The 26,937-nt window shown below is 43.4% G+C and overlaps 2 protein-coding genes across 3 annotated transcripts in view; one reads left to right on the top strand and one right to left on the bottom strand.

Annotated features, from left to right (window-relative positions):
• Window positions 1-26,937, top strand: part of MORN4 (MORN repeat containing 4) — an 86,481-nt gene that overhangs the window by 19,272 nt on the left and 40,272 nt on the right. The gene's annotated exons all lie outside the window — the stretch shown is intronic.
• HOGA1 (4-hydroxy-2-oxoglutarate aldolase 1) lies at window positions 190-25,837 on the bottom strand. Of its 2 annotated transcripts, XR_012693327.1 has the most exons (8): window positions 25,477-25,837; window positions 20,646-20,774; window positions 19,706-19,833; window positions 18,661-18,795; window positions 16,387-16,436; window positions 14,602-14,698; window positions 7,206-7,339; window positions 358-481 (listed from the first exon to the last, which is right to left on the bottom strand). XR_012693327.1 is itself a non-coding variant. In XM_075215924.1 (7 exons), exons 1-7 carry the CDS (start codon window positions 25,667-25,669, stop codon window positions 320-322), a joined length of 978 nt encoding a protein of 325 aa, XP_075072025.1. In that variant the 5' UTR covers window positions 25,670-25,833; the 3' UTR covers window positions 190-319. The 2 variants fall into 2 exon arrangements, 1 of the variants encoding a protein (XP_075072025.1); XM_075215924.1 differs by lacking the exon at window positions 16,387-16,436 and having other exon boundaries at window positions 190-481; window positions 25,477-25,833.

The raw sequence follows: 26,937 nt of genomic DNA, 5'->3' as shown, positions 1-26,937 counted from the left end.
TTATACTATAAAAGGTTTAATTTTATGAGGGCAGCCTGTTCGTAAACAATAAGTGAGGATGGTAAGCCCCTTTTTTTAACAATTATTATATATGTTGCAACGTGTCCCTAACAAAGCACTGAAATGTTGAGTCCACTTATAGAACCATTTAAAATCCCTAAGCGTTTGTACAACACACAGGAAGCTGGATTGTGCATTTGTTTTTTATTTATGTATCCTATTTTCCTTATTTTCATTTCTCTGATATGCTTTATGGTTACTGCATATCTGCAATGATCTCATATAACAAGTGAAATGTTTTCAGTGAATGAATCATCCTTCAATGGTGGGATTGAAGCCAGCCATTGTCCATAAACACCTTCTTCAGCTCCTGTCGCTCCTGTTCTGTTAATGGTCCAAGTGGGGAACGGCAGTGCCCCCCGTGTAATCCAAACCAGTCCATGGCCTGCTTCAAGCCCGGGATCCCGAACCTGCGTGTGACCTGTAACAGGAGGGAGACGGGCTCAGCAAACACAAAGGAGATCACCAAAATCATCTGAGATTTTAATTTTATTTTAGATTTTTTCTTGTAATAAAATATATAGGTGAAAGTTATTATGTACAGAAGAACAATATTATCTGCATATTTGTATGTACTAAAGGAGATGACCACCTGTATTTTTTTTTTATTACAAACCCCACCCCTTACCTGCAGCAGCCAGCGAATCAACTTCCAGGACTGACCACTGACTCATGTATGCGTTGAATGAATTGGAAGCTATCACTCCCATATTCTTTTAAAAACAAATTAATACAGTAAAAAAAAAAAAATGTACAAATAGAAAAAAAATTGGAATGCTTTTATTAAAAAAAGATTTCTGCCCCCGGCTAACGCCATCCAGAGAAGTACTAGCAACCACAGGACAGCGGCGGTACCTGTACCGAAGCTCTGCCCGCTCCCTCGTTGACATCCGCTCTGGTTCTCTGTTGCTCACTTTTGGACATATCATGTCTGTAGCGTATTGGGGGGTTTGGAAAGTACACAGAGTTGTCCTTTAAGTGCTGGACACAATGGTTTAGTATACTAGGGTTTCTCTTCTAAGACATGGGAGCGATGTCATTGTCGGAACAGGCCGGAGGTTTTGTTAGTCTAAATTCAACCATGAAATTGGTTAATTGCATGAACACAACCCTTTGCCAAATATAGATTTTTTTTTCTCTCACTTGGTAGATTGTGGAAAATCCACAAAATCCACATAATCTAGCCTAAGAAAAGTTTTAAAATGTCAATATATATATATATATATATATATATATATATATTTATTATGTACACCCAGACTCCACATAAAAATAATTAGTTCAATGTAACATAAGAGATATGTCCAGTATTCCGCTGAGCATCTACATTATCATGTTCCTTCAATTAATTACAGTCAGTCACGTCCTATAAATACACTCGAACAATTGATGTGAGTGTCTTATGATTCGGAATATGTGGTTAAGGTTTTAACAGGGGACATTATGTCAATTCTTCTGTCATATTAATGTCAGTGTACTGGGTGCAACATAACTCTCTGTGTTCAACAACAGCTCATGTCATGCCAACAGCTGCCCTTACATATTAACCAACCCATGTAAGGCGGTGACACGATACACTGATATTTTAAGAGGTAATTAGGTTGTGCGACATGATTTTAAAGAGAACAGTACCGAGGAAAATATGGGTAATGTGCTCCCAAAAGCAACATAAACATTTATCCAATAGGAAGAGAGATTTTCGTAACATACAACATCTAGTTAAAAGTATCTGGGCACCATGTAGTCCAAGAAATGGAGACCGTATCGCAGTGACTGATATGGTGTAGGACCATCCTTTGCAACAGTTGTCTGGAAAATTTGACACCAATCTAAGAGAACGTGGCTGGGAGATGAAGTTGGGTTATGTGGCCACGCCGGCATGCAATGCTCCAATTTATCACAGAGGTATTGAAATGGATTCAGGTCCAGTACCTGCTCTCTCATCTCCTCGAACTGCTGCTATCATCTCGGGAGGCTTCAACTGTATAGGACATCAAGGTACTTTCTCAGTGACGAGTGTTCTGGCCACTGGAGTATGGAACTGCCCAATCAGAACCATGAGAAATACCCCCGGCTAACTTCACATTTGGTACTACATCTAGATAACCCTTCCATGAAGCTGTAGACAGACCTTGTCATTGCACAGCTTGTGTTTCATCTGACATAGATCCTTACACCAATCCAAATGTGCTCTTGCACTCTTATTGGTGAACTCAAGTTTGTGTGCAGGCCATAAACACCACTGCCATACATCTCCCAACGAACACTACGTGTGCTGACATCGTAATGGAATTGAGTGGTATTTGTTTGCACTGATAACAATTTTTACTCATCATGCAGACAGATCGATTTTGGGGGATATCTGGATACTTTTGGTCAGAACGTGTATTGCTTTAATTGACGTAAACATTTTCATCTCATTTCAGAACGTGAGCGCATGTATCCTTAATAGCTTGCTGGGTGTGTTCTAGAATCCCGTGAGAAGCTCTGAGTGATCTCCATCATGTTCTTCTTATTAGATTACTTCCTGTTCAGTAAAATATCCTTTCTACCATTAGCTACTCTTTGTTCCACTTCTTCCTCCACTGCACCCTCAAACGGCACAAACGTTAGCTTAAACCTATATGCTGAACAGTCCGCTCACCAGAAACACACGTTCTCACTAGTAGAGTCTGCCTGCCCAATAGTACACCAGTTACTCACCAGTAAATGACTCATTAAATCACCTGTAACAATGCACTACCAGTAACTAATCTACTCACATTGGATTCCTGTAACAACTTTATCATCCAAGACATGCTCTCAGTCTCCTTTTCCTCTACTGTTCTGTCCACTGTTCCACCCTGCCGACTACGCCAAAATTATGCAATGCCCAGATTGACGCAGGAGACTAAGAGATTGCACCAGAAATCAGACTTGATCATTTTTATTTTTTTTTTGCAACTTTTGTTTATTCTGTGAGATGACTGTTAAGAGTCCAGTTTTAAAGAGAGTTTGTTAAAGACATGATTGGGCAGCCATCTCTATAAATCACAGCCCACTCTGTACATCACAAAACCTCTGACATGAAGCAGTTTCTTCTACAGCATTGGGACAAACCCAGTTTATATAGTCATTAAACTCTTTGGTTTACTGGTGCTGAGCAACTAAGCTCTCAGGGTGGGCACAGTACCAAGCAGGTCCATTTGGGCCTCTATGTGGTGTCTCAGGAAGAGTGCCCCTTTATCTACACTCCAACTCAGGATGGCGCTTTTTAATTGCACTTCTCTTTCAGTGACGTTTTCCCCGTTCATTTATGTTTGTAGTCCATGCCAGTACATGACTTTTCCCTTACTAGTTTCCCAACATGAACTTATCTCTTTCCACTCATCAAAAACCCACCATTCCTCTTCCATCATCTAATGACCCCCAAGTTCACCACCAAGCTATGCGAATGGCCATAGAGACTGCACACCGAACGCAACCATGCCTGGTCATCCACCTGTCACTCACCCACATATTAAGGTTCATAGAACAATACACTGTCAACAAAAAAATAATTGTTAATTCCCTTTGACTCTCTTTCACAAGTTCCGGCACTGGAGTTCCCCCAACACAGTTCAGATCAAATTGCAAGCAAGTCCCCGTCTACAGCAGAGTGTCCGACGCCAATAATTGCCGATTCCATTATTCAGTTTGTGCAGAATTTATAAGCTGTCGGCAACATGTAGAATCTAGTATGTCAGTGAGAAAGCTATTGTTTCAAGTGATAATTAATCCCTAATCCTTCTCCTTCTCCTCTGCAAACTGAATGACCCCTGCAAGTTTGTCATATCTTCCTTGCACAAGCTAAGCTCACCAGCTACGTTATTTTACCCTGGACGGTTGCCAAGAGGACAGCTGCACATTACTTAACGAAATGCCAGCAGTACTGCCAACCGGACCCCATCCTGGTTCTGGGAGAGGTTCTGTCTGGTATTTTCTTGCCAAGCACCAACTATATAGATCTGAAAATGTCTAAGGTTGTTGAAGGCACAAATCAAAAGTGCTATAAGGTTGTAAAGAACACGACCAAAGTGTTGTTTTGATGTTTAAGCATCATGTCCTACGGCACTTTGATTTGTGCCTTTAACAAGCTTAGATATTTTCAGATCTCTATATTTTAGGCAGGCCTGGATTTACATTGTGAAGCCCTCTAGGCCAATGTTTCTATGCTGCCCCTACTCCCACCCCCCACTATAATGGCTACACTGGAATAGAATGCCCAGGCACAGGGCCATCTTTTCCACTGGGCACGGTGGGCAGGTGCCCGGGGGCCCCACAGGTAAGGGGGCCCCATAGAGAGGGCTCTTAAGTAAAATAAATAATCCTGCAAAAAAAAAACCTGCAAATATATCTATATCTATCTATCTATCTATATATATATATATATATATATATATATATATATATGATACACATATATAGAGGTAGGGGCCCCTCTGCACTGCTTTGCCCGGGGGCCCATAGTGTTGTTACGGTGGCCCTGCCCAGGCATGCCAGCTAGTCCGTGAGATCACATTTAAAGCGGCACTGTCGGGACGCCCAGGTTAAGTGTTTAAACACTTAACTCGACATTGCCACTTTAAATTAACATTAATAGAAGTCGCAATGACACTAAACTGTAGTGCCGGACAGCTCTTCATTCAAAATCACTTGCGGTCATCACGCTGCTCCATCGGTGATCTGCACAGTCGATTTTCAGGTAAGTCTATTAATATTTATATCAGTTTTTAATACATTCGTTTTTTATTTGTAGGTCTCGTGGGTGTCGTAATTGTGGTAATCGTGTACACTACAGGGTTTTAAGTCGATTATTGGACCAATCACACAATCGTCCTGATATCGTATAAGTGTGTACACTCCACCGATGAACGATTATCGCTCCAAAGCACATTGTATCGTTTCATTTGATTTTATAAATGGACTAAAAATCACGTTCAATAATGGAACGATGTTGTTCCAATCCTGCAGTGTGTATGTGAGCGCCCTGGAGGGTACGTACACCAGTGAGCCCCCTGGAGGGTACGTACACCAGTGAGCCCCCTGGAGGGTACGTACACCAGTGAGCGCCCTGGAGGGTACGTACACCAGTGAGCGCCCTGGAGGGTACGTACACCAGTGAGCCCCCTGGAGGGTACATACACCAGTGAGCCCCCTGGAGGGTACGTACACCAGTGAGCGCCCTGGAGGGTACGTACACCAGTGAGCCCCCTGGAGGGTACGTACACCAGTGAGCCCCCTGGAGGGTACGTACACCAGTGAGCCCCCTGGAGGGTACGTACACCAGTGAGCCCCCTGGAGGGTAGGTACACCAGTGAGCGCCCTGGAGGGTACGTACACCAGTGAGCCCCCTGGAGGGTACGTACACCAGTGAGCCCCCTGGAGGGTAGGTACACCAGTGAGCCCCCTGGAGGGTACGTACACCAGTGAGCCCCCTGGAGGGTACGTACACCAGTGAGCGCCCTGGAGGGTACGTACACCAGTGAGCCCCCTAGAGGGTACGTACACCAGTGAGCCCCCTGGAGGGTACGTACACCAGTGAGCCCCCTGGAGGGTAGGTACACCAGTGAGCCCCCTGGAGGGTAGGTACACCAGTGAGCCCCCTGGAGGGTAGGTACACCAGTGAGCGCCCTGGAGGGTACGTACACCAGTGAGCCCCCTGGAGGGTACGTACACCAGTGAGCGCCCTGGAGGGTACGTACACCAGTGAGCCCCCTGGAGGGTAGGTACACCAGTGAGCCCCCTGGAGGGTACGTACACCAGTGAGCCCCCTGGAGGGTACGTACACCAGTGAGCCCCCTGGAGGGTACGTACACCAGTGAGCCCCCTGGAGGGTACGTACACCAGTGAGCCCCCTGGAGGGTAGGTACACCAGTGAGCCCCCTGGAGGGTAGGTACACCAGTGAGCCCCCTGGAGGGTACGTACACCAGTGAGCCCCCTGGAGGGTACGTACACCAGTGAGCCCCCTGGAGGGTAGGTACACCAGTGAGCCCCCTGGAGGGTAGGTACACCAGTGAGCCCCCTGGAGGGTACGTACACCAGTGAGCCCCCTGGAGGGTACATACACCAGTGAGCCCCCTGGAGGGTACGTACACCAGTGAGCCCCCTGGAGGGTAGGTACACCAGTGAGCGCCCTGGAGGGTAGGTACACCAGTGAGCCCCCTGGAGGGTAGGTACACCAGTGAGCGCCCTGGAGGGTACGTACACCAGTGAGCCCCCTGGAGGGTACGTACACCAGTGAGCCCCCTGGAGGGTAGGTACACCAGTGAGCCCCCTGGAGGGTACGTACACCAGTGAGCCCCCTGGAGGGTACGTACACCAGTGAGCCCCCTGGAGGGTAGGTACACCAGTGAGCCCCCTGGAGGGTAGGTACACCAGTGAGCCCCCTGGAGGGTACGTACACCAGTGAGCGCCCTGGAGGGTACGTACACCAGTGAGCGCCCTGGAGGGTAGGTACACCAGTGAGCGCCCTGGAGGGTAGGTACACCAGTGAGCCCCCTGGAGGGTACGTACACCAGTGAGCGCCCTGGAGGGTAGGTACACCAGTGAGCCCCCTGGAGGGTACGTACACCAGTGAGCCCCCTGGAGGGTACGTACACCAGTGAGCCCCCTGGAGGGTACGTACACCAGTGAGCCCCCTGGAGGGTACGTACACCAGTGAGCCCCCTGGAGGGTACGTACACCAGTGAGCCCCCTGGAGGGTACGTACACCAGTGAGCCCCCTGGAGGGTACGTACACCAGTGAGCCCCCTGGAGGGTACGTACACCAGTGAGCCCCCTGGAGGGTACGTACACCAGTGAGCCCCCTGGAGGGTACGTACACCAGTGAGCCCCCTGGAGGGTACGTACACCAGTGAGCCCCCTGGAGGGTACGTACACCAGTGAGCCCCCTGGAGGGTACGTACACCAGTGAGCCCCCTGGATGGTACGTACACCAGTGAGGTGTTGGCAAGGGTCATCTGGAACTCATATAAAAGGTATAGTAGGCAAATGCAAAACTTTACACGTCTGCTGAATAACAAGGCATGTTGGGTGTAGATCGAGCAGGAAGCCACATGCTCTCCCTTTGACATACAAACACAATAATAAATAATGAAATACCTGATATAAACTGTATACTTACAGCAGCATTTGGTTCAATCAGCCGATACTGCAACGTCCTCGCTGTCTGCCACTGAGCGCTCACACACAGTCTCTCCAGCTCACACAGCTGGGCGCCAAGTACGTTAGCAAGAGCGCAAATTCCTCCAACTGCACCTGCGGCATGGAGAGAGAGAGACATGATGCTGAGATCGTATGGAGAGGGTTTAACCCCCTACTGTAAATTATAAGGATTTCAGAAGTCACCAGGAAGTCCGAGGACCGACCACACACACAAACACGTTAATATTTTTTGTCGGCAGCCAATTAACCTACCAGTATGTGTTTGGAGTGTGGGAGGAAACCCACGCAAACACGTGGAGAACATACAAACTCCACACAGATGGGGCCCTGTTTGGAATTGAGCCCATGACCCCAGCGCTATGAGACAGCAATGCTAACCACTGTGCTACATTACAGCTAGTGCTGCATTGCTCTGAACATAAAGACGGCGACACAAAAAAAAGACTTTCCTTCATATAGAGGGGCGTCACACATATGTATGGGCGGAACACCAAGCGAAGAGAGGCGGAGACTTGGAGGACACAGGATAAATGCACCAATAGCACGTCAAAGACATTGTGATGTCACTATCTCCATAGGTTGCATTTCAACAGATATTTGTTCAGCCACCAGATGGCTCCCCCTACTGAGTGCAGGTGACAGGTGCACTTAAAATGACCTAACATGTACTCACACTGTGCATTCATACCACAGTGCTCAGCCAGCTGTATGCTCCCTGCTGTGCCTTACATCCTATCTACTCATACAGTCTGCAGTGTCAGACAAGTTCTAAGTGAAGTTCACCCGGGCAAGGCCTTTCAGTAGTTATTTCAGCAACTGTAAAACACAATAAAGCACATTTAGTCTGCCCTCAGCTGTTGGCAGTTTGTCAGTGTGACCCCGGGTTCACATACAAGGAGTTCATAAACTGAGTGAGGTTTCCTCAGACGACAGACTTCCTACTCTACCGGCCCTTCACACATCTCTCCCAAACCTATATAAAGTATTATAGTCGTAATCAGCCATTTGCTGATACAAAATAATTGATTCCAAAGCAGAACCTCTCCCATTACACATCTCATCATCATCATCATCATCATCACCATTACTTATATAGCGCCACTGATTCCGCAGCGCTGTACAGAGAACTCAATAACATCAGTTCCTGCCCCATTGGAGCTTACAGTCTAAATTCCCTAATATACACACACACAGACAGACAGACAGACTAGGGTCAATTTTTTTTTGTTTTGATAGCAGCCAATTAACCTACCAGTATGTTTTTGGAGTGTGGGAGGAAACCGGAGCACCCGGAGGAAACCCACGCAAACACGGGGAGAACATACAAACTCCACACAGATAAGGCCCCAAAATAATCATTTTGATTGGCGAACGACAAAAAATTAAATAATTATTTGGCGATATACATTCAAACCAACTACTCCTCTTAATATATAGGAGAATTCCCAAACCCACTTCTCTGAAATTCATAAATATCTACACGCATGGGAGAAGCTACGTCATCTCCTGGTTAAGTGACATCACTTCAGTGAAAACGAACATTCTTCCTGGGACTCTGTACCTGTTTCAGACAATCCCGATGCACCTTCCGACCGATGTTCTTAAACAGGTTCAGAATTCTATAAACAAGTTTACCTGGAGGAATAGATCACCTAGGCTGAAGTTTTTTACTATTATTAAATTGGCTTATAAAGACACCTCTAAATATTACTATGCATCTCATTTGCGCCAACTTGTGGCTCTGTTACCCTCCCTCGCACCATCCGCCTCCAGCTGGTTTCAAACTGAAACTTCTAAAACCAGGGTAATTTGTCATTTCTTCAACCTCAATTTTATGTAATCCTAAATTTTCCAGGTATACCATTGTACTTGGGAGATCCTATTATTAATTTCTCTAGACTTCTAGGGTTATATTCTATGAGGAAATTTAAACGAGCCACAATACCTTCACCAATAACATCAATATGGGACAATCAGGATTCCCCACTGGGCTCTCCTCCGCTATGCAATCACTCCTGCAGTAAGATTATTGTAGGACCTACATATATGACTTTTTTGATGGGTCAAATTGGAAATCTTTAGATTCTCTTTCTGAGAGATTCGGTATCCCTCAATCCAATTTGTTTGCACAACTATACACCAGTAGAACAGGTAGAAAAGAAAAGGCCGATATATCAAAACTTCTAAAGTAGAGGTTTTGCCTATAGCAACCAATCAGATTCTAGCTGTCATTTTGTAGAATGTACTAAATAAATGATAACTAGAATCTGATTGGTTGCTATAGGCAACATCTCCACTTTTATCAAACCCGCAGTTTGATAAATTTACCCCCACGGCTCTATATAATGGATAATACAATGTTTGGAACCTTTTCCTTCCAGTACAGGAGATATTCCAACAGCTAAAAGAACCACAATTGTTGTAGCCTTTCACACATTGTTGCCATAACAACGCTCTGTTTTAATGGAAGTTCTATGAAAGTGCATTTTACCATCTGGGATCATGTTCCACGGGCGGCTTTTCTATTATCCACTTTAACATCAGGTTTCTTCAGAACAGCTTTAGTGTGACCCAGCAGGAAGCCACTGGCGAAGTTACTTGTACAACATAAAAGAGCTGCCACACAGGGTAGTTAAAGACACACTTAACACGTTTCCAATACATTTCCTTTGAATTTGTCTGATGTAAATACTAGATGGATGTATAATAGTATTCATGTCGCAGCGCTCTTCAGAGACTCAATAGAGGTGTAACAAGCTCAGCCGGCAGAGTTTACATTACACCACAGTGGTTTTTTTGTGTGTTTGTCCCATAATCGCTTTAGCCCTTCCCCAACCCCTGCTGGCCATGTGTTCTGATACGTGAAGGATAAAAAAGCTTTTAGTTTTGTGTCCGCGTGACCAGATAATTTGGCTCTTTGTTGCGCCAAACTGCTCACAGGTCCAGTCCTTTAGCAAACAGAACGAACGACCGGGTCGTGTTGCGTGTGATCATTTTTAATGGGAAAAAAAATTATTTTTTCTTCTATTTTATGCTTTTAAATATAGCAGCTAGGTCTTACTATATAGCTATTGTGCCATTCACTTACGTAGACGGGCTCTTGCTACCTAGGTTATAAGAAACACAATGATCATAATAAAAGCACAATTACCATATTGTTCGCCCCATAGTCCAGGCCTTGCAGAGTGTTAATGTGACTTGCACAGAGAGCCTTGTATTTTGTTGCAGTTATTAGCGGGGCCTGAAATTTGACTGGGTCTTTAAAGTATACAAAAGGTTATGCTTAAATTGAGGCCTCGGATGGAAAATAATACTAAAATTCTAATCTTTATTATTACATATTTCTAGAATTGTCCCAATCTGTCTATAAATATATACCCAGCAAAATACTAAAAACAAATGAATGTGAAGGCGAAGAGGTCAAACTTCCCTTCCGCCTGCTAAGGTAAGAAACAGTAGTGGTGGGGGGGCTCAACCAATGAGGGGAGGGGTGCCACCTAAGGTGCCCTCTCATATATTCTGCCAGCCAAGTTACAGCACCTTTGTCTTTTACATAAGTTCACATACATGTCCCCGTCTGTGTTTCTACGTTCCCGTTGTCTCTACAAGAGCCTTGCACAGCAGCCAGGCCTCATCTGGCAACAGCTTAAAAATAGGGCTGCACGGTGGCTCAGTGGTTAGCATTTCTGCCTCACAACACTGGGGTCATTAGTTTGATTCCTGACCATGGCCTCATCTGTGTGGAGTTTGTATGTTCTCCCCGTGTTTGCGTGGGTTTCCTCCCACACGCCAAAAACATACTGGTAGGTTAATTGGCAGCTATTAAATTGCCCTTGGTCTCTCTCGGTCTGTGTGTGTGTGTGTGTGTGTGTGTGTATATGTTAGGGGATTTAGATTGTAAGCTCCAATTGGGCAGGGACTGATGTGAGTGAGTTCTCTGTACAGCGCTGCGGAATTAGTGTCGCTATATAAATAGATGATGATGATGATGATGGTGATGATACAGGTACACTTTGGTTGGCAGTGCCCCTTACACTTCTCCTTCTTGTGAATTAACATTACGGTGATGTACAGCTTACTGCTATTTCAGGATATGTCATTCAGAATTCACCTCTAGCTGAGGACTCGTCAGCCCTTTAAAAACTGCCTGAGAAGCCGCAGCGTTGAAGTAATGACCTAAAGAGGTGGGTACAGCCGCTGTGGAAATCACCCAGCCAGAATGTTCTGTAACAAGCTACAAAACGCATTACTGACATTTAATGAATCCGCATCATGCAAACTGCCGGAACCTACGCAATGCTTTTAAACATTTTACAACGCAGTTAATGGTCTCTGCTTTATAGCTGGTGCTATTAGTGTCTCCGTACACAGCAGAACAGAGGAGCAGAGATGTACTGTGGAAGACCACCAGATCGTTAGCTATGCTTCATCAGACATAATTGCCGGGCTGTAGGAGCAGCCTAGGGGTATGTTACTGACTGCGCACACAAAGTAAATCACATATTTTTAAGTCCATGTTACTTCTAAACAAAATTACCCTTTCTCTGCCGCAACAAAACACACCACATAATAAAATCTACATGGGCGCAGAACAGCGTTGTCTACAACATCAGGTTAAAGAGAACAGCAATAAGCATTGCATTATAAGGGGAATTATAATATCCATAAGAAATTAGCTTTATATATAAATTTATATCAAAGGCTGTGTAGTTCTGAACTGAATAATATACATGAATTAAATGGAGTTTATAATCTTGATTAAATATGTCAACCATGCTTTCGTTCACTCTTCTGCAGCAGGTGGCCATGTTTGGAGGGAGGTGCTTCTGTAAGTAGGCAGAGAGTGACTGACAGCTTTGTAGACTTTTCAGAAATCTGGATTTCACAGCAAGTCAGTCTCAGCTTTTTGATCAGATCCTACCAGAACAATGTCACAAAGATCTGGGAGAAGCTTGAGCACTTCGTAATGCAGCAGGGAGGTAATACTTTTTTATCAGAGCTGGTATGTCAGGGTAACACTGAACACTGTATTTACCTGTACAGCTCTGATCCAATTTCAATTTTGATTATGGGGTTTTGCGTTCCTTTAAAGTTTGCAATAAAATAAAAGAGAAACAATATTGTTATTTTGTTTGTTTTCAGTATGTAATACTTTTCGTAGCCTGTAGACGTCATTGCTGCTATCATCATCATTTATTTACATAGCGCCAGCAATTTCCGTAGCGCTTTACAATTGGGGACAAACGCAGTAATAAAACAATACTGGGTAATATAGACAGACAGAGAGGTAAGAGGGCCCTGACCGCAAGCTTTCAATCTATAGTGTCTATGGCGTGATTTAGTCAATCACTTAGCTATCCATGAACAGCAACAGTGGCAACTGAAAATAGAATAACAATGAGATGTAGTCAAAATGCCAAGTGCCAGCATGCCCCAGGGGTTTGTGAACAGCCCTAGTGCTGTCAGCATGGGTCTGGTGAAACCTAGGGGGGGGGGGGTGCGTGCTTCCTAGGAAATTCTGCTTGGTGCTGACCAGTCTTGGGCTGGATCGGCATTATGGCTGGGGGACCCCACGCTGCAGGTTTCCCTGCTGTAGTTCCACCAGCCCCGGTTGGCAAACTCTGGTGCTGGTAATAGTAAAATCGGGGGACCCCATACTTTGTATTTGTGCTTCCACTATCTCCATAATCTGTGTTTTCTGTTCCTGAAATTACTAAACGTTTTGTCTTCACTTTTTTCTTTTATTTATCTATCTTTATTTTTTTTATTCTATTTTTTTAACTTTGCTTTTTTTCACCACATATTCAAATTAGTAACTCCGGGAGATAAAATACAAAAAGAACAGAAGCAGCTACTGATAGGCTACAAAACAAAAATAAAAGCAGGAAAATATACAAGTGTGTACCGCACAATATACTAACATGTAATGCCGACACATTGGGCCTGACTCCATTGTGCGAATGAGCACTGCGCATGTCCACAAAGAGACGGCGGGGTACACGTCAAAGCAGATTTACATACATGGCGCCTGGGCCTCCTTACGATTGGAGAGGCAAACCTGCAGGAAAATGAGTCCTGCCCACAATACGGTAGGACTCGTATTTACAGCTCGCACAAGGCTGACATCTGTGTATTTAAATATACTGTTACTATATCATTAAATATGGATAGCTGCAGCGAATATGAATTGACAAGAGCCTTCCATACCCCCAGCCAGCTCCTGGTAAGACAGAGGTGACCCTGGTTCATGCCGGCTTTGCATGTGACTGCACAGATTCCATTCCACACATAACATGCAAGCTCTGGCACGGCGTGCGTGTGGAATCCACGCAGATGGCATGTGTTGGAGGGCACACAATGCCATTCTCACAATGGTCTTCATGCCCCAAGAGCCTTTCAGGGAACATCGAGTTCTGCTATTTCGGTGGAACAAGGTTTACCTCACTGGGGAACCTCACTGTGAGATGCTTTTAATGTGTCTACAGCCTTAATCAGCTCCAGCCTCCTCCGCGTTCAACGCCCATTGTACTCCCCTGCCTCTAAGTTCATGAACAGCCTGTTCTTTCATCGTCCCCTGACAGAACTGGACAATTTGTTTTTAACATGAAATGCAAAAGCTGACCTAGAATATGAATCGTGGTTCTGAGATTATCATTTATTTTAAAAAGTTTAACGAATACTACAAAGAAAAAAACAACAAGGGTTATTTCCTAATTTTGCTCAAAGGTGCAAGTTTGAATAAACTATATTAGCCAATCAGCAATGAGCTTTTTCTGTCTACTGCAAGCTAGACATTAAAAGCAACTGTTTGATTGGTTGTTATAATTAAGTGAATCTGCACCTTTCAGGATTCTCAACAATTTAAATTGTATTCCAAGATCCCGAGCCACTACCATTATTTTTTTAACAATTATAAGGCTCAAATTAGTGGCCGGGCACCGTCAGCTGGGCAGTTTGCCCAAACACGCACACATATACCCATACTAGGCATCCGCACACAAGCATTTAAAGTACATACATGTGACAAGAACCGCAAGTAAAATAAAATGTGGCTTACGTTGCTCGTGACATTAAGGTCACAAATGAGTCAATGTGAGAAAACCAACATATCGCCTGATGTTCTCAAACGGTAAGAAAACCAGGTGCAGTAAATTGTGTTGTTCCCACGAGAAAATCGAGTCTGAGTATTGGAGTGTGCAGATTCCAAACCGCCCTGTCTTTAGAACAGACCTTGGTCATTGGGCTTAACCAATAAACTGCTCTCGGCCCTATATGTGTAAATCGTTTTAGAACTTAGATTCAGAATTTAGAATGTGGACAATTAGCGCCACCGAGCAGTTCTATGCTGTACTCACCCACTGAGTATCCAGCCAGCAGGAAGCCGGCGGACCCGGATAACATCTGGAAGCCGAGATGCTGGGTTTTGTGAATAATAAGACCCATCCGTGTAACCTGAAACATATGAGAATCCAATTAACAGTAATGTTCTGTTTCCAATATCAATAAAGTTTTCTAATTCTGACATTAGTTTAATGTACAATGGTTTATCGGGAGATAAAGGATACGTCTATACATATACAGTGTTTGGAATATTAAGAAAGATTACATGAACAGTTTACCGTAACACCTTGTTCTGTAGTAGTGTCTAACGACACAGCCCTTTACAGAGGCTTTGTGCAGTGTAACTATATAACTTTGGATTTAAGCCACATCTAGAAGCGTCAACATGCTGACTCTCTTCCCAGAAGATAGCTGGAGACCGTAGAACATTAACATAAGAATAATGTGACTGAAGATAATGATTGATTGCAAGTTAGTTATTGTATCAAGACTTGTTCTTTTCTTCTTGCTTCACACTAAGGGGCATATTCAATTGACGGCGGGATCGCCGAAAATCCCGCGCTCCAAAAATATTACAGTTAATACGGTAATCCTGCGCGTAAAAAGCGTTAATACGGTAATTTACTCGCTGGATTTAAGCTCGCAGCTCAGGGAGCTGCGAGCTGAAATCCAGCCAGATATTACCGTATTAACGGTAATATTTTTGGAGCGCGGGATTTTCGGCGATCCCGCCGTCAATTGAATATGCCCCTAAACTGGAGAAATTTGTAACCACAAAGAAAAGGTACAGCTATAGTTGCTCTGGTATAGAAGAGTGTCTCGTGCAATCAACTAATAAATAATAGACAGACAGAACACAGTACAGGAGACGCACATGAAATATGCAATATAAAGTCTCATCACAACGCATGCAAAAAAAATAAAAAAATAATGTTATAGAATAAATTAACAACTCATAATATTATAATTATTAATAAAAATATTTGTTAAAACAAATATGCAAAAATACATCAATCCTGATGTTCTTAATGTGTACTGTACATACAATGCGCTTTTATTGTCTGTCTTCATATGGGAAGTGTGTCCATTAGACTAAACAAAATTAAAATCACGTGGGTGAGTGATTGGAGGGCTAGCCAGTGAGAGATTCTATTATAGTTTAATATTCAATAGGACTCGGGAGGGGGCGTGTGTTAGGTTTATATATGTGCTGTTTTTTCAGAGGACCTGTCTCTCTACTTCCGGATTCCTCCCGCCCACCCGACAGTTTTAGGAGCAGGGGCTTATCTTTTCAAGGTTAGGTAGGAGAGCAGTGCAGTCTGTAAGTTTGCATATGTTGCTCGGGTTATCTCGTCATAGGTCACTACCCCCCCTTTGATTTGTGGTGGTGTCATCACGTGTTTTGGTCCCTGTGAGTAGGACCCTGGGCCGGTATGTTAAAGGTTATACTGGCGGTTATAAGGGGGTGTAGTCTTGCCGTTGGACAGATGTTTAGCACCGGCCCATAGATAAGGTATGATCCTGGGTTGGTGGTACTATGGTCTGACCTTTCCACCGTTATTGGCTGTTTTTGCTGACTGTCCTGCTCTCGTCCGCCTTTCAGTCCCTTTAGGTTTCGTTATTAGTCATTTAATAAATCTTATTTTATTCCAACGTTAATTTGGTGTCCGTGTCTTTACCGGGTTATTCTGTATGTCAATCTTGGTGTAATCGAAAAGAACTTCCCCACTGTGCATTTTAAACAGCCAGCAGATTCACCCTGCACGAATGGCAAAGCCAATAACTATTTTTGGAGGTACCTCGGTACTAAGTAGTAGTGAAGTTTAACTCTTTTCCAATGAATAAACACCTGCATCAAAAGAAGGCAGAAAGAAATTCAGAGGTTACAAACTATCCTGATCTTCTGTTATCCTCGGAGTTATCAAGCTGTGGGTGAACAATACGCTAACAGTCTAAGAAATGTCTTCTGGGAAACAGAGCTTGAAAAGGGAACATGTCGAAGGCTTTTTAAGAGCGTGTTAATGGCTACTACACATTAGGAGTTCAGTCAATTAAAGCCCAGGTTGTCCGTTAACACGTCTCTATTTATAGGTAAGGAAGGAATTTTTACCTCATAAACTTAACACTACACTTTAACTGCAAGATCCCAGGAATAATTCAAGTGTTAAAGGGCTTTTTATATGAATGGAACTGCTCTTAGTCAATGGGCCATTCATAGCTTTTTAATGGCACAATTTAGTAATGATCACATAAACCAGGTGGAATGGTCATTGATTGTGGCCTCCTAATCAGCTCTCCTTGCTGCCGATTGCAATGTGTAACACTACACCACAACCTAACATTGGGTTAGTCTCACAATTACTGCTTCTTCTGCAAAGGTTTAGCTTTTTGCCCTGAAAATTACATTTTGACAAAATAGCAAAGGATCCAGTTGCTAGTCAGACGAATCTAGGAGTCAGTATTATATTTTAAGGAGACAGTAAAAAAGTGCCTCCATTGACATCGATAGAAATAACTAACAAAAGTTAGGTGCCAGCAGTAATTTTTTTCCGCAAATTGGCTCCTGTACTTTGTTAGGCCATGGATTACCCTTTTAATTGTAATACCAAGGACTAGATTCATCTTACCATCTAAGATGGAATAATGGGGATGTTGCCCATAGCAACCAGATTCTAGCTATCATTTATCCAGTACATTCTAGAACACGATAGCTAGAATCTGATTGGTTGCTATGGGCAACACCTCCACTTTTCTTTTTTAAAAGGTTTGATAAATCTAGTCTGACTCTAGGGAGGATCAGATCTCAGAATGTAAGAGCACCAACACATACAATAAAATTGGTTGCAATATGTAATTGACAATCGATGACTTACCCGCAGTTGGGTTTATGAACTCCAGGACATGTTGGTCATATTCATTTAAGTAACTCACTATTGTGGCTCATATTCATGTGTTGATATCAAAATCCTCTTGATTGGCTAATTGGCCAATTAACATGTTAATTACTCCATTTAACATGCTAATTAGTCTATCTAGCAAGCTGATCTTGCTCAGTGCTGTAAGCCAATCAAAAGCCCTTTTGTGGGTCAGGGTACTGGAGGGGAGGGTCCGAACGCTGGCCATTGGTGCATTAACATGGAGCATGATTTTGAACTAGTGATGGCTAACCTGTGACACTCCAGGTGTTGTGAAACTACAAGTCCCAGCATGCTCTGCCAGCTATCAGCTAGTTATCTACTGGCAAAGCATGCTGGGGCTTATAGTTTCACAACACCTGGAGTGTCATAGGTTAGCCATCACTGTTCTAAACCATCCCTCTCCCCAACCAATGGTGGTGGGAAGAGAAAAATATATTTCCTTAACAAAATAAACATTCTTCGGTAAGGGAACTCCAGCAACTTTTTGCACTTTATGAAGTAACTGAAGTGCTTATATTTATCTAAACATGCACAGACAGCGACTGACAGGCTTGAAGACTTGATTTACACATATTCACTGTGTAGATTGGTAAATGAATACAAAGTCTCAGGACCAGTGAAGTCACATTACAAATGACTGCAGTTTCACCTTTTTGACCTGCATCAGAGTCCATTAAGACACAGTCTTACATGTGGGAGGGGCTTTTATTTATTATGTTTTTGTGTCTATACCAAATATACAAAACTTGGGTAAGTGTACCCATATTTAAACAGTGTATATTAAGGAACGCACTGCCAGAGGACGAAACGCGTTGTGCGCTTAGAGTAATGCGCCATGAGTAAGCCCAGTATTTAACAGCTCCCTAAAACAGGTGATCTGGGAGTTACTGTGGTCTATTTTTAATATGTCAAAAATGAGGTTGGGTACCAACCCGTTTAAGGAAGATTTACGATCAAATTAAAGCGAGGCAAAGTAAATAGCGGCTAGTGTGACATATGTAATATCTGAAAATATTTAGAAACATTTTTTATACACGCTCAGTTATGCCAATAAATGAGTTATTTACTCATCTTTCATGATGAATTTTTTTATGGATATTTGAGCTGGAGACAATAAAAAGGAAGACGATATCTACTAGCAAATGAGTGACTTACATCTCCGCCACTATCCTTCATCCCAATGATGTTCGGGTGCTGGGCCAGGGTAACCGCGGCATCGACAGGCAAATCCAGCCCAGTGTTCGCGGGCACGCTGTACAGAATGACGGGTACCGGGGACGTGTCTGCAACCTGGAGGGGAACCGTGTGTCAGGATTGTGAGACTGAGAGTAACCACACTTCACCGCAAATAAATGAATCTCAACACGACCTCTACAGTGCAGGTCATGAGATTGGTTCTTTCCAAATAAAAAGTAGTCTGAAATTGCTACCACAAATAAACCAACATGAAGAAGCTATGTGTGATAACGTAAGCATACGCGTGATGCTTCTATATCAATGAGGGCGGTAACTTGACACAAGTGCAATTCCCTATTTTATCATCGGGAAGGGTTACTACCTCTATAGAAGCTTTGGCAGTTTGGTCTGGAGCATTCAGCTTTGCGTTAACACAACGCCAAGGAGAAAATTTTCTATAGTGTGTACCCAGCCTTAGGGTCATATTCAATTGTCAGCATTACTCGCAAAAGTAACGCGACTTGTGCACTATTACCGTTATTACGGTACATGTAACGCCGGCTTTCTGTTCACAGCTCAGGGAGCTGCAAGCTGAAATCCAGCTTAGAATTAACGTAATATCGGTAATACTTTTAACACCGCGAGAAACGCGGGCAATTGAACATGCCCCATTGTGTCTATAAACATAAAGAAAGCTGCTAAATTGTAGTTGATATTGGGCAACTTGCCCGTTAGCGCACCTCGTGCTCCCAAAACGACCTGGACAGCCAGATAACGATCCCATCAATGTAAGCAGGATCATTAGCGGGCATCAGAAGATGACGGCTATTGGCTTGTGCACGCAATTATCTTCCAGCAGCGCTAACCAGGAGCAATCGATGGATAGCCAAACAATTATCCTATCGCTCGACTCTTGGGTCTTGTCTGGTCCGCTTTAGGGTCTTTCTGTACACATTTGTAATTTGGTGTTGTGGAGATTTTCACAGACAGTACAGACCCTCCCAATAAAGACATATGGCATTACCTTAGTATAATGGTTCACTAGAGCGGAGATGGTCATTCTGCCCCGATAGTAACACGGCGTCACCACGAGAACCGCGTCGGCTCCAGCCTCGGCCATCTCACGGGTCATCGCCACCGTGGCTCGTGTAGCTTGGAACATTGCAACAAGGAACGTATAAAATGTAGGATAACATATCACAAAAGGCGCAGCAATGGATGTCTACAGCAGGATAGGAACGTTATACTAACCCAGTACAACCGGGGAACTCACATCAAGTGGAATACATTGCGGAACATTCATATAAACTGTTCTACAAGTAATTGTGTACAAAAGCTGCTGTTGCCCGTAGCAACCAACATAACTTCATTCTCTAAACTGTACTAGAAAAATGATAGTTGTCCCCTTATCCAGAGAATTATGACACAAGCGTAGACTGTGGAGAGGATGAAAGAATGTCAGTAGCTAATGACAGTTCAATTTATTGGCCCTACCCAAGAGTTGTACATCATTTTTGTACCCTTCACCAGAGCATAAAGGATACAAAGAAAATTAATGTTCTGACTCTTTCCACATAAAGCCTGTAAACTGCAGGGTCTACTGATTAGCAAGCAACAGATGGATTTGCCGTGTTACCAGATCCTTTACCTACAGGAGCTTGAATGGAGGCCGTTTGTACTCACACACGTCACAAGGGAAATATATTGAACACATTACACGCAGGTTATACATGTTCCATGATAGCGGACATCTTCTTTAACCCACAAGCTCTAGAGAGGATATTTTGTGAAAGGCACAATCCAAGCAGGAGTTTATAAACATAATCTATAAAACGCGTTAGCCCTCCCAAATTTTATCATATTATACCAAATCAGGCATATGCATCTTACTCATTTATAACTTGTCTTTTCAAACTGAAGAAATTAGTGATGACTAAAGAAGACTGAAGCACCACAGTACATACATTCACAGCCCGATCCCGCTATAAGGATCTTCTCCTTAGGTACCACCTGACGGACTTTGCGCACAACCTCCAGTCTCTCCTCCCGGCTCAAATAAGCGTATTCTCCGTTTGACCCTTGAACAACAATTCCTGCAATAAGGAAACATTGGTGTTACGTGATTTCTACATGATAATATGCTTGGTCAGTTATTACAGATCCAGAAGATGGCTCCATCCATACAATAACCCTGGTGTACCGCACAGTGGATAATATGATGTTATTTTTAAACTAAAAATAATAATTAGGGATTGGTTGACCAGCTGGAGATTCATTAGTGATTCTGAACCATCTTAACTATTTCTACCTTCCAATCCCATCTTGCTCCCTGCTCTCCAATCCCTATTTCCCTAATAGTACTAAATAGGTTATCGAGAGGTACCAAAACTGCGGAGTGTGTTGTGTTAAATACAAGGCAAGTTGTCTCATCATCTCCATATAACTACAGCCTCACATCCAAGTATTCCGCACGCTCATAGCCTTATCGCTGTCCAGGACTTCTCGCGCGTTGCAGCTATTCTCTGGAATCCACGCCACAAGACCCAGGGGGAGCCCTAGGGCCCCCATCCCTCTGGCATTTTGCCCACCATCGACGAGCGGGTGGCGAAGGGGGCAGCCCCAGCACCAAATTCCCAGCGTAACACGAACACGGAGCAGCAGACAGCAGCTTCACATGTAAGAAGCCGCTGGCGGATGCCATTCCATGTAGGGACGCCGCAGACGCATTAATAACAGTGGAAGAGTGGCGCTATATTACTCGTTCAGTGTTTTAGATGCCGTCCATTTGTGCCCTAGCCAGCCTCCAAGGAGCGCCAACCCTGTACCAGACACACACACAGACTCAAAGCTTTTAAATCAGTCCCTTAAAATGCTTCTTTATAAGCTAGCTGCACATACTTGCCAACTCTCCCGGAATGTCCGGGAGACTCCCGAAATTCGGGTAGGTCTCCCGGACTCCCGGGAGAGCAGGCAAGTATCCCGCATACTGGAACTTACTCGTCAAAATGATGCGATTGGCGGTGAATCGCGTCATTTTGGCCCCCTCCCTCCGCAACAAAATGACGTTTTTGTCGCGGGGTGGGGCCAAAATGCAGCGATTGACTGCTCCCCGCCCCCTCCTGCGCTCCAACCACGCCCCCTGCCCGGGATCTCCAAGAATTCACTTTTTAAAGGTTGGCAAGTATGAGCTAGCATATGACCTGACCATATAATAACTAGGGGCTTGATTCATTAAGGAACTTAAATGAAGAGGTATCTTATTTCAGTCTCCTGGACAAAACCATTTTACACAATGCAAGGGGTGCAAACTAGTTTTCTGTTTTGCACATAAGTTAAATACTGACTGTTTTGTCCAGGAGACTGAAATAAGATACCTCTTCATTTAAGATCCTTAATGAATCAGCCCCTAGATTATCTAGACTGGAGGAATAAAGATAGAGATGCAAACTGCACACTGCATACCTTGATGACACTAAATGTATTTTCTTTAAATAATATTTGTCTATTCCATGACCATGATTACGATGGTGAAAAATGACAAGAAAGCCTGAAAACAGTTTGGCAAGAACTATAATGTACAAAAGAAGGCTGTGTAAAACACGCACACAAACCATCATCTTGAATTTTGCTCACATGAAATTTGGCCAAGAAGCCTAAGCCCTAATCTAATTTATACTGGTGCAAAGTGATAATGTGATAATACCATCCTGTTAATCCCTCACGTCAGCATGATTCCATCTTGCATTAGTGAATGTGGATGTGCAAATGGTTTCTTGTCAGTCATTAAAATGATGGTTAATCATTCATTATAAAGTTTCATACGCTTTGCATGCGAGGAGCCATACTTTGATCCGTCCACGCATCGGTATCAGTCTATAATAATGTCATTAATGCTCGTGGAAAGGGAAACCATGATTTTTTAAAACATTTTTTTATATATAAAGGAAAACTTAATCCCATGATAAAATATGTGTTTTTTGTTAACACAACTCACTAATTTATTGTGAGCAAACACATGGTGGTGATTTTTTGTCTTTAATTTTATATTCTATTAATGATTTGCCTGACATATGATGCAGGGAGCAGAGAGGCTTTGAAACGCACCCTTGTCAGCATGCACGTTTAGAGCACAATTCCCCTCCATCAATACATTACTCAGGTGACCCTCTCCTCGGTATCGAGCTTGAGTGTTAAAACACAAAAGCATTCTAGAGCAGTGGTCAGGGAACAAGGGTAAATGACCCCAAATGGGGTAAAAATTTAATTCCTGGGGGTAATACTGCCGATTCACATGCTGTCAGTTGGATTGTAGACCCCTTTAAATGTGAAATTGCTGTTGTACCAGAGAAGCCTCAAGGGTTGGCAGAGGCACTTCTTGAGCTTCGATGCAATAATGAAGCACGTATTGCATTTGAAAACAAAGCAGATCTGTCATATTTTTGGATGTCAACAGCTGCAAAGGCATCAAAATTGCACATGAGGAGGCAGTCAAAAAGTTGCTGACTTTTCCAACAATCTACTTTTGCGAACAAGGATTTTCCACTCTAACGAACATAAAAACAAAGCAGAGAAATCGATTGGATGCTGAAGACTGTATCCAAATTGCTCTGACATCAAAATGCCCCAATATTGATGCTCTCGTATCAAAAATGAAGCAACATCATTTCTCCAAAACCTGAAGTTTTAAAGTTGAAGCATTCAAAGAAATTTTTAATAGATTCAATAAAATTTTGAATTCCAATAATTAATAATATATGATTTCCTTCCTTTCAAATCAAGGGGGTAACGTTGGCGTATCTAAATATATTTTTGGGTAAAAGGGAAAAAAGTTCCCTGACCCCTGCTCTAGAGGAAAGACTCTGAGCCTGGTTCGTCAAGGCCCAAACTGGCTCACGCGTCACAGAACGCAGCCATGTTCAATTCATCTTCGAGGGTAAAGGACACTTACTACAGCCTACGATTTCAGGGAGTGAACGGGAGGGAAAGGGGCGTTTGGACATATCAGGCACTCTGCTTTCACGTGGCAGTCATGTAATACTTGCCCACGGAGGTTAACTGTGTCATCATGATATTCGATGTGTATTATGTTTATTTTCATATGAAATTAAATATAACTACTTTTTCACTTCTAGTGCATTGCCAGCCTTGTCTGACCTTTTGCTGGTTATAAATGTATTGAGCAACTTGACGTTTCCTTTTATAATCCATTTTGTCAACTCCATAACAGAAAGATCAGGGTTTGTTCAGCATTGTGTGCGAACCTTGTGAAAACAGAATATTATTTTTAGCGCACTGCTATATTTTGTGTCCATAAAAGCGCTTTCCCATATAAAAGGCACCAGATCAGTCTCCGAGAATTTGAACAATGTAGGGATAAAATGACTCTGCGACTACGCACCGCAAACACCTCCCAAACTGCACACTCTCCACCCTTTTTAAATATTTTGTCCCTCAACACAAGATCTCATTTTTGCATTTGGGAGCAATATGAGGTGCAGCTAGTTCACTTTCAGCCATGCACACCCCAATCCCCTCAGCTCCCCTTAGCAGGAGCACAATTCTGCAGCCCTGCAGTTGTTTTCACCATCTTGACACCTCAGACTTTGATAGATTTCGCTCAAATGGCCACTATAGAGCAACAATAGCCGCATTATCCTATGAGCCGGGAGACCACAGTTTTACAACTGAATAAATAACGTTTAAGAAGTAAACATTGTTATAGGTAACATTATACCTCACAAAAAAAATGCAAAAAAATTAGATAAAAAGATTTCACCACATACACATTACTACTGCAAGATGTTGCAGTTGTGTTGATTGTGTAAAGTACGGCTATAAGAAGATGTTCTTAAAATCACCTATATCTCTGTTGACAATTACACTTGTGAAGTATCTGAGGGTAGATAGATAGATAAATAGATAGATAGATAGGGTGTAGTACCTATTAACGGTACTGACTACCCCGACAGAGAAGACAACGACATGAGGAGTTCGATTCAATAGTACACCAGGCTGCAAAAGAAACTACTTACTGGAATGCAGATTACTTCATATCACGACTCGCTCTCTTGCCGACTGTAGGACATCACATCATCACCACCCGCAGCTTGGCTTAAAGCGGCGATGGACGGACCCGCCTGTCATTTATATCATGTAAGTACTATTTTAGGAATTAGGGGAATTAGGGGTGTTAGGGGTATTAGGGTTAGGAGTTAGGGTTAACCCTAACCACTAAAATAACACTTACATGACATAAATGACAGGCGAGTCCGTCCGTTGCTGCTTTAAGCTAAGTTGCGGGTGGTGATGACGTGATGTTCTACAGTCGGCAAGAGAGCGAGTCGTGATATGAAGTAATCTGCATTCCAGTAAGTAGTTTCTTTTGTAGCTAGGTGTACTGTTGAATCGAACTCCTCATGTCGTTGTCTTCTCTGTCATGGTAGTCAATATCGTGAAACTGACTACCAACGGATAGACAGATAGATAGGTAGGTAGGTATGTATGTATGTGTGTTTTATATATATATATATATATATATATATATATATATATATATATATATATATATATATATCTCCAATGCAAAATAGACTAGAAATAATTCCACCCCTTTGTACTTTAGAATATATTTATATTACTATATAAAGTTCTCTTTTGCTTTAATCTTGGCCATGTAGCTGCTTCACCCCCTTATGCAGAGCTGTTATGTGGAGCTACCAGTGACACGCTGGGACTTGCAGTTCCCCAGCCGCTGGGAAGTCACGCGTTGCATTACGCCAGCTGGATGATACATACCGCGGAGAGGGACGTCCGCGTACTTCTGCAGGTTCTCCTCCAGCCGGCCGTAGTCCACCTGCTCGCGGTCGGTGAAGGGGGTGGCGATGGGAGGGTAGATGCCGGAGATGTCCAGGGCAGTGTGCACATAGCTGCGGGGTCCGGGGCTGCAGACAGCCCGAGCACAAGGCCGGAGCAGCGCTCTCAGCAGCATGGTGCACGGCACTGTACCCGGACAGCGCTACGGGGGGGGGAGGTTACAGGGGACGGGGGATTAATCATTAATGTGCAGTCTGTGACTGAGGGCAAGATCCAGACACAACTTCTCCCTGACCTACGCCCCTGCTCATGGTGGGGGGTAATGCACAGAGCTGGGAGCTGAGGACTCATCTAGGGCTGCAATCAGGGTGGCTGTGAAATTCAGTATAATTACTCTGGCAATGCAACCGTGTACAACATTGATAATGGAGGCTTATGCTTCTAGCAAGGATATATATATATATATATATATATATATATATATATATATATATATATATAAATGATATAGGTATATATATACACATCAGCGCTGTCAACCCATGACCCAGTGTGATTCTGTTTTCTTTGAACCTGCTTATTTAGCAATTTTATTCATTTTTCAATGTTTATTTAACCCAGGATGTTGCAAAGAAAAATAAACGGAAAATCAGAGATTACTTCCGGCCTTAGCCCAATTACAAGTGCTTACCACAGTCCCAGGGCCGTAACTAGGGCTGTGCAAGAGGGGTCGTTGTTTAGGAACATTTTAGATTCATTGGTCTTATCTGTGTGGAGTTTGCAGGGCCGTAGCTAGTGCTGTGCGACAGGAGCGACCGCCCGGGGCGCAACGCTGAAGGGGGGGTGCAATTTATAAATATTTTAGGTTAATTTGGTTAAAATTGAGGGCTAGGGGGGCGGCATTTGTCTTTCTCGCCCCAGGCACTAGAATTCTAAGTTACGGCTCTGGGAGTTTGTATGTTCTCCCCGTGTTTGCGTGGGTTTCCTCCAGGTGCTCTGGTTTCCTCCCACCCTCCAAAAACATACTAGTAGGTTAATTGGCTGCTATCAAAATTTGACCCTAGTCTCTGTGTGTATGTTAGGGAATTTAGACTGTAAGCTCCAATGGGGCAGGAACTGATGTGAGTGACAAATATTCTCTGTGCAGAGCTGCGCAATTAGTGGCGCTATATAAATAATAAATGATGATGATGATTTGGTTAAACGAGGTCTAGGGACCTAAAATTTTAAGTTACAGCTCTACGCTGACCCCATAGAATTCTATGGGGACAGCGGCACTAGTTAACTCAATAAGCTGCAAAAGTAAATGAACTTCATCTGAGGATAAAAGACCCATAACACCATCCTGAGATAGCGTTACTGCAGCTTAATAAATTGACTTGCGTTACTGTCCCCATGGAGATCTTTGGGGACAGCATTCCACCACATAATCATTTCTAGCTG

This window comes from Mixophyes fleayi, chromosome 6 (genome assembly GCF_038048845.1).
Source record: "Mixophyes fleayi isolate aMixFle1 chromosome 6, aMixFle1.hap1, whole genome shotgun sequence".
In the NCBI taxonomy this organism is placed as follows: domain Eukaryota; kingdom Metazoa; phylum Chordata; class Amphibia; order Anura; family Limnodynastidae; genus Mixophyes; species Mixophyes fleayi.
This window is presented reverse-complemented; position numbering and strand designations above follow the sequence as displayed.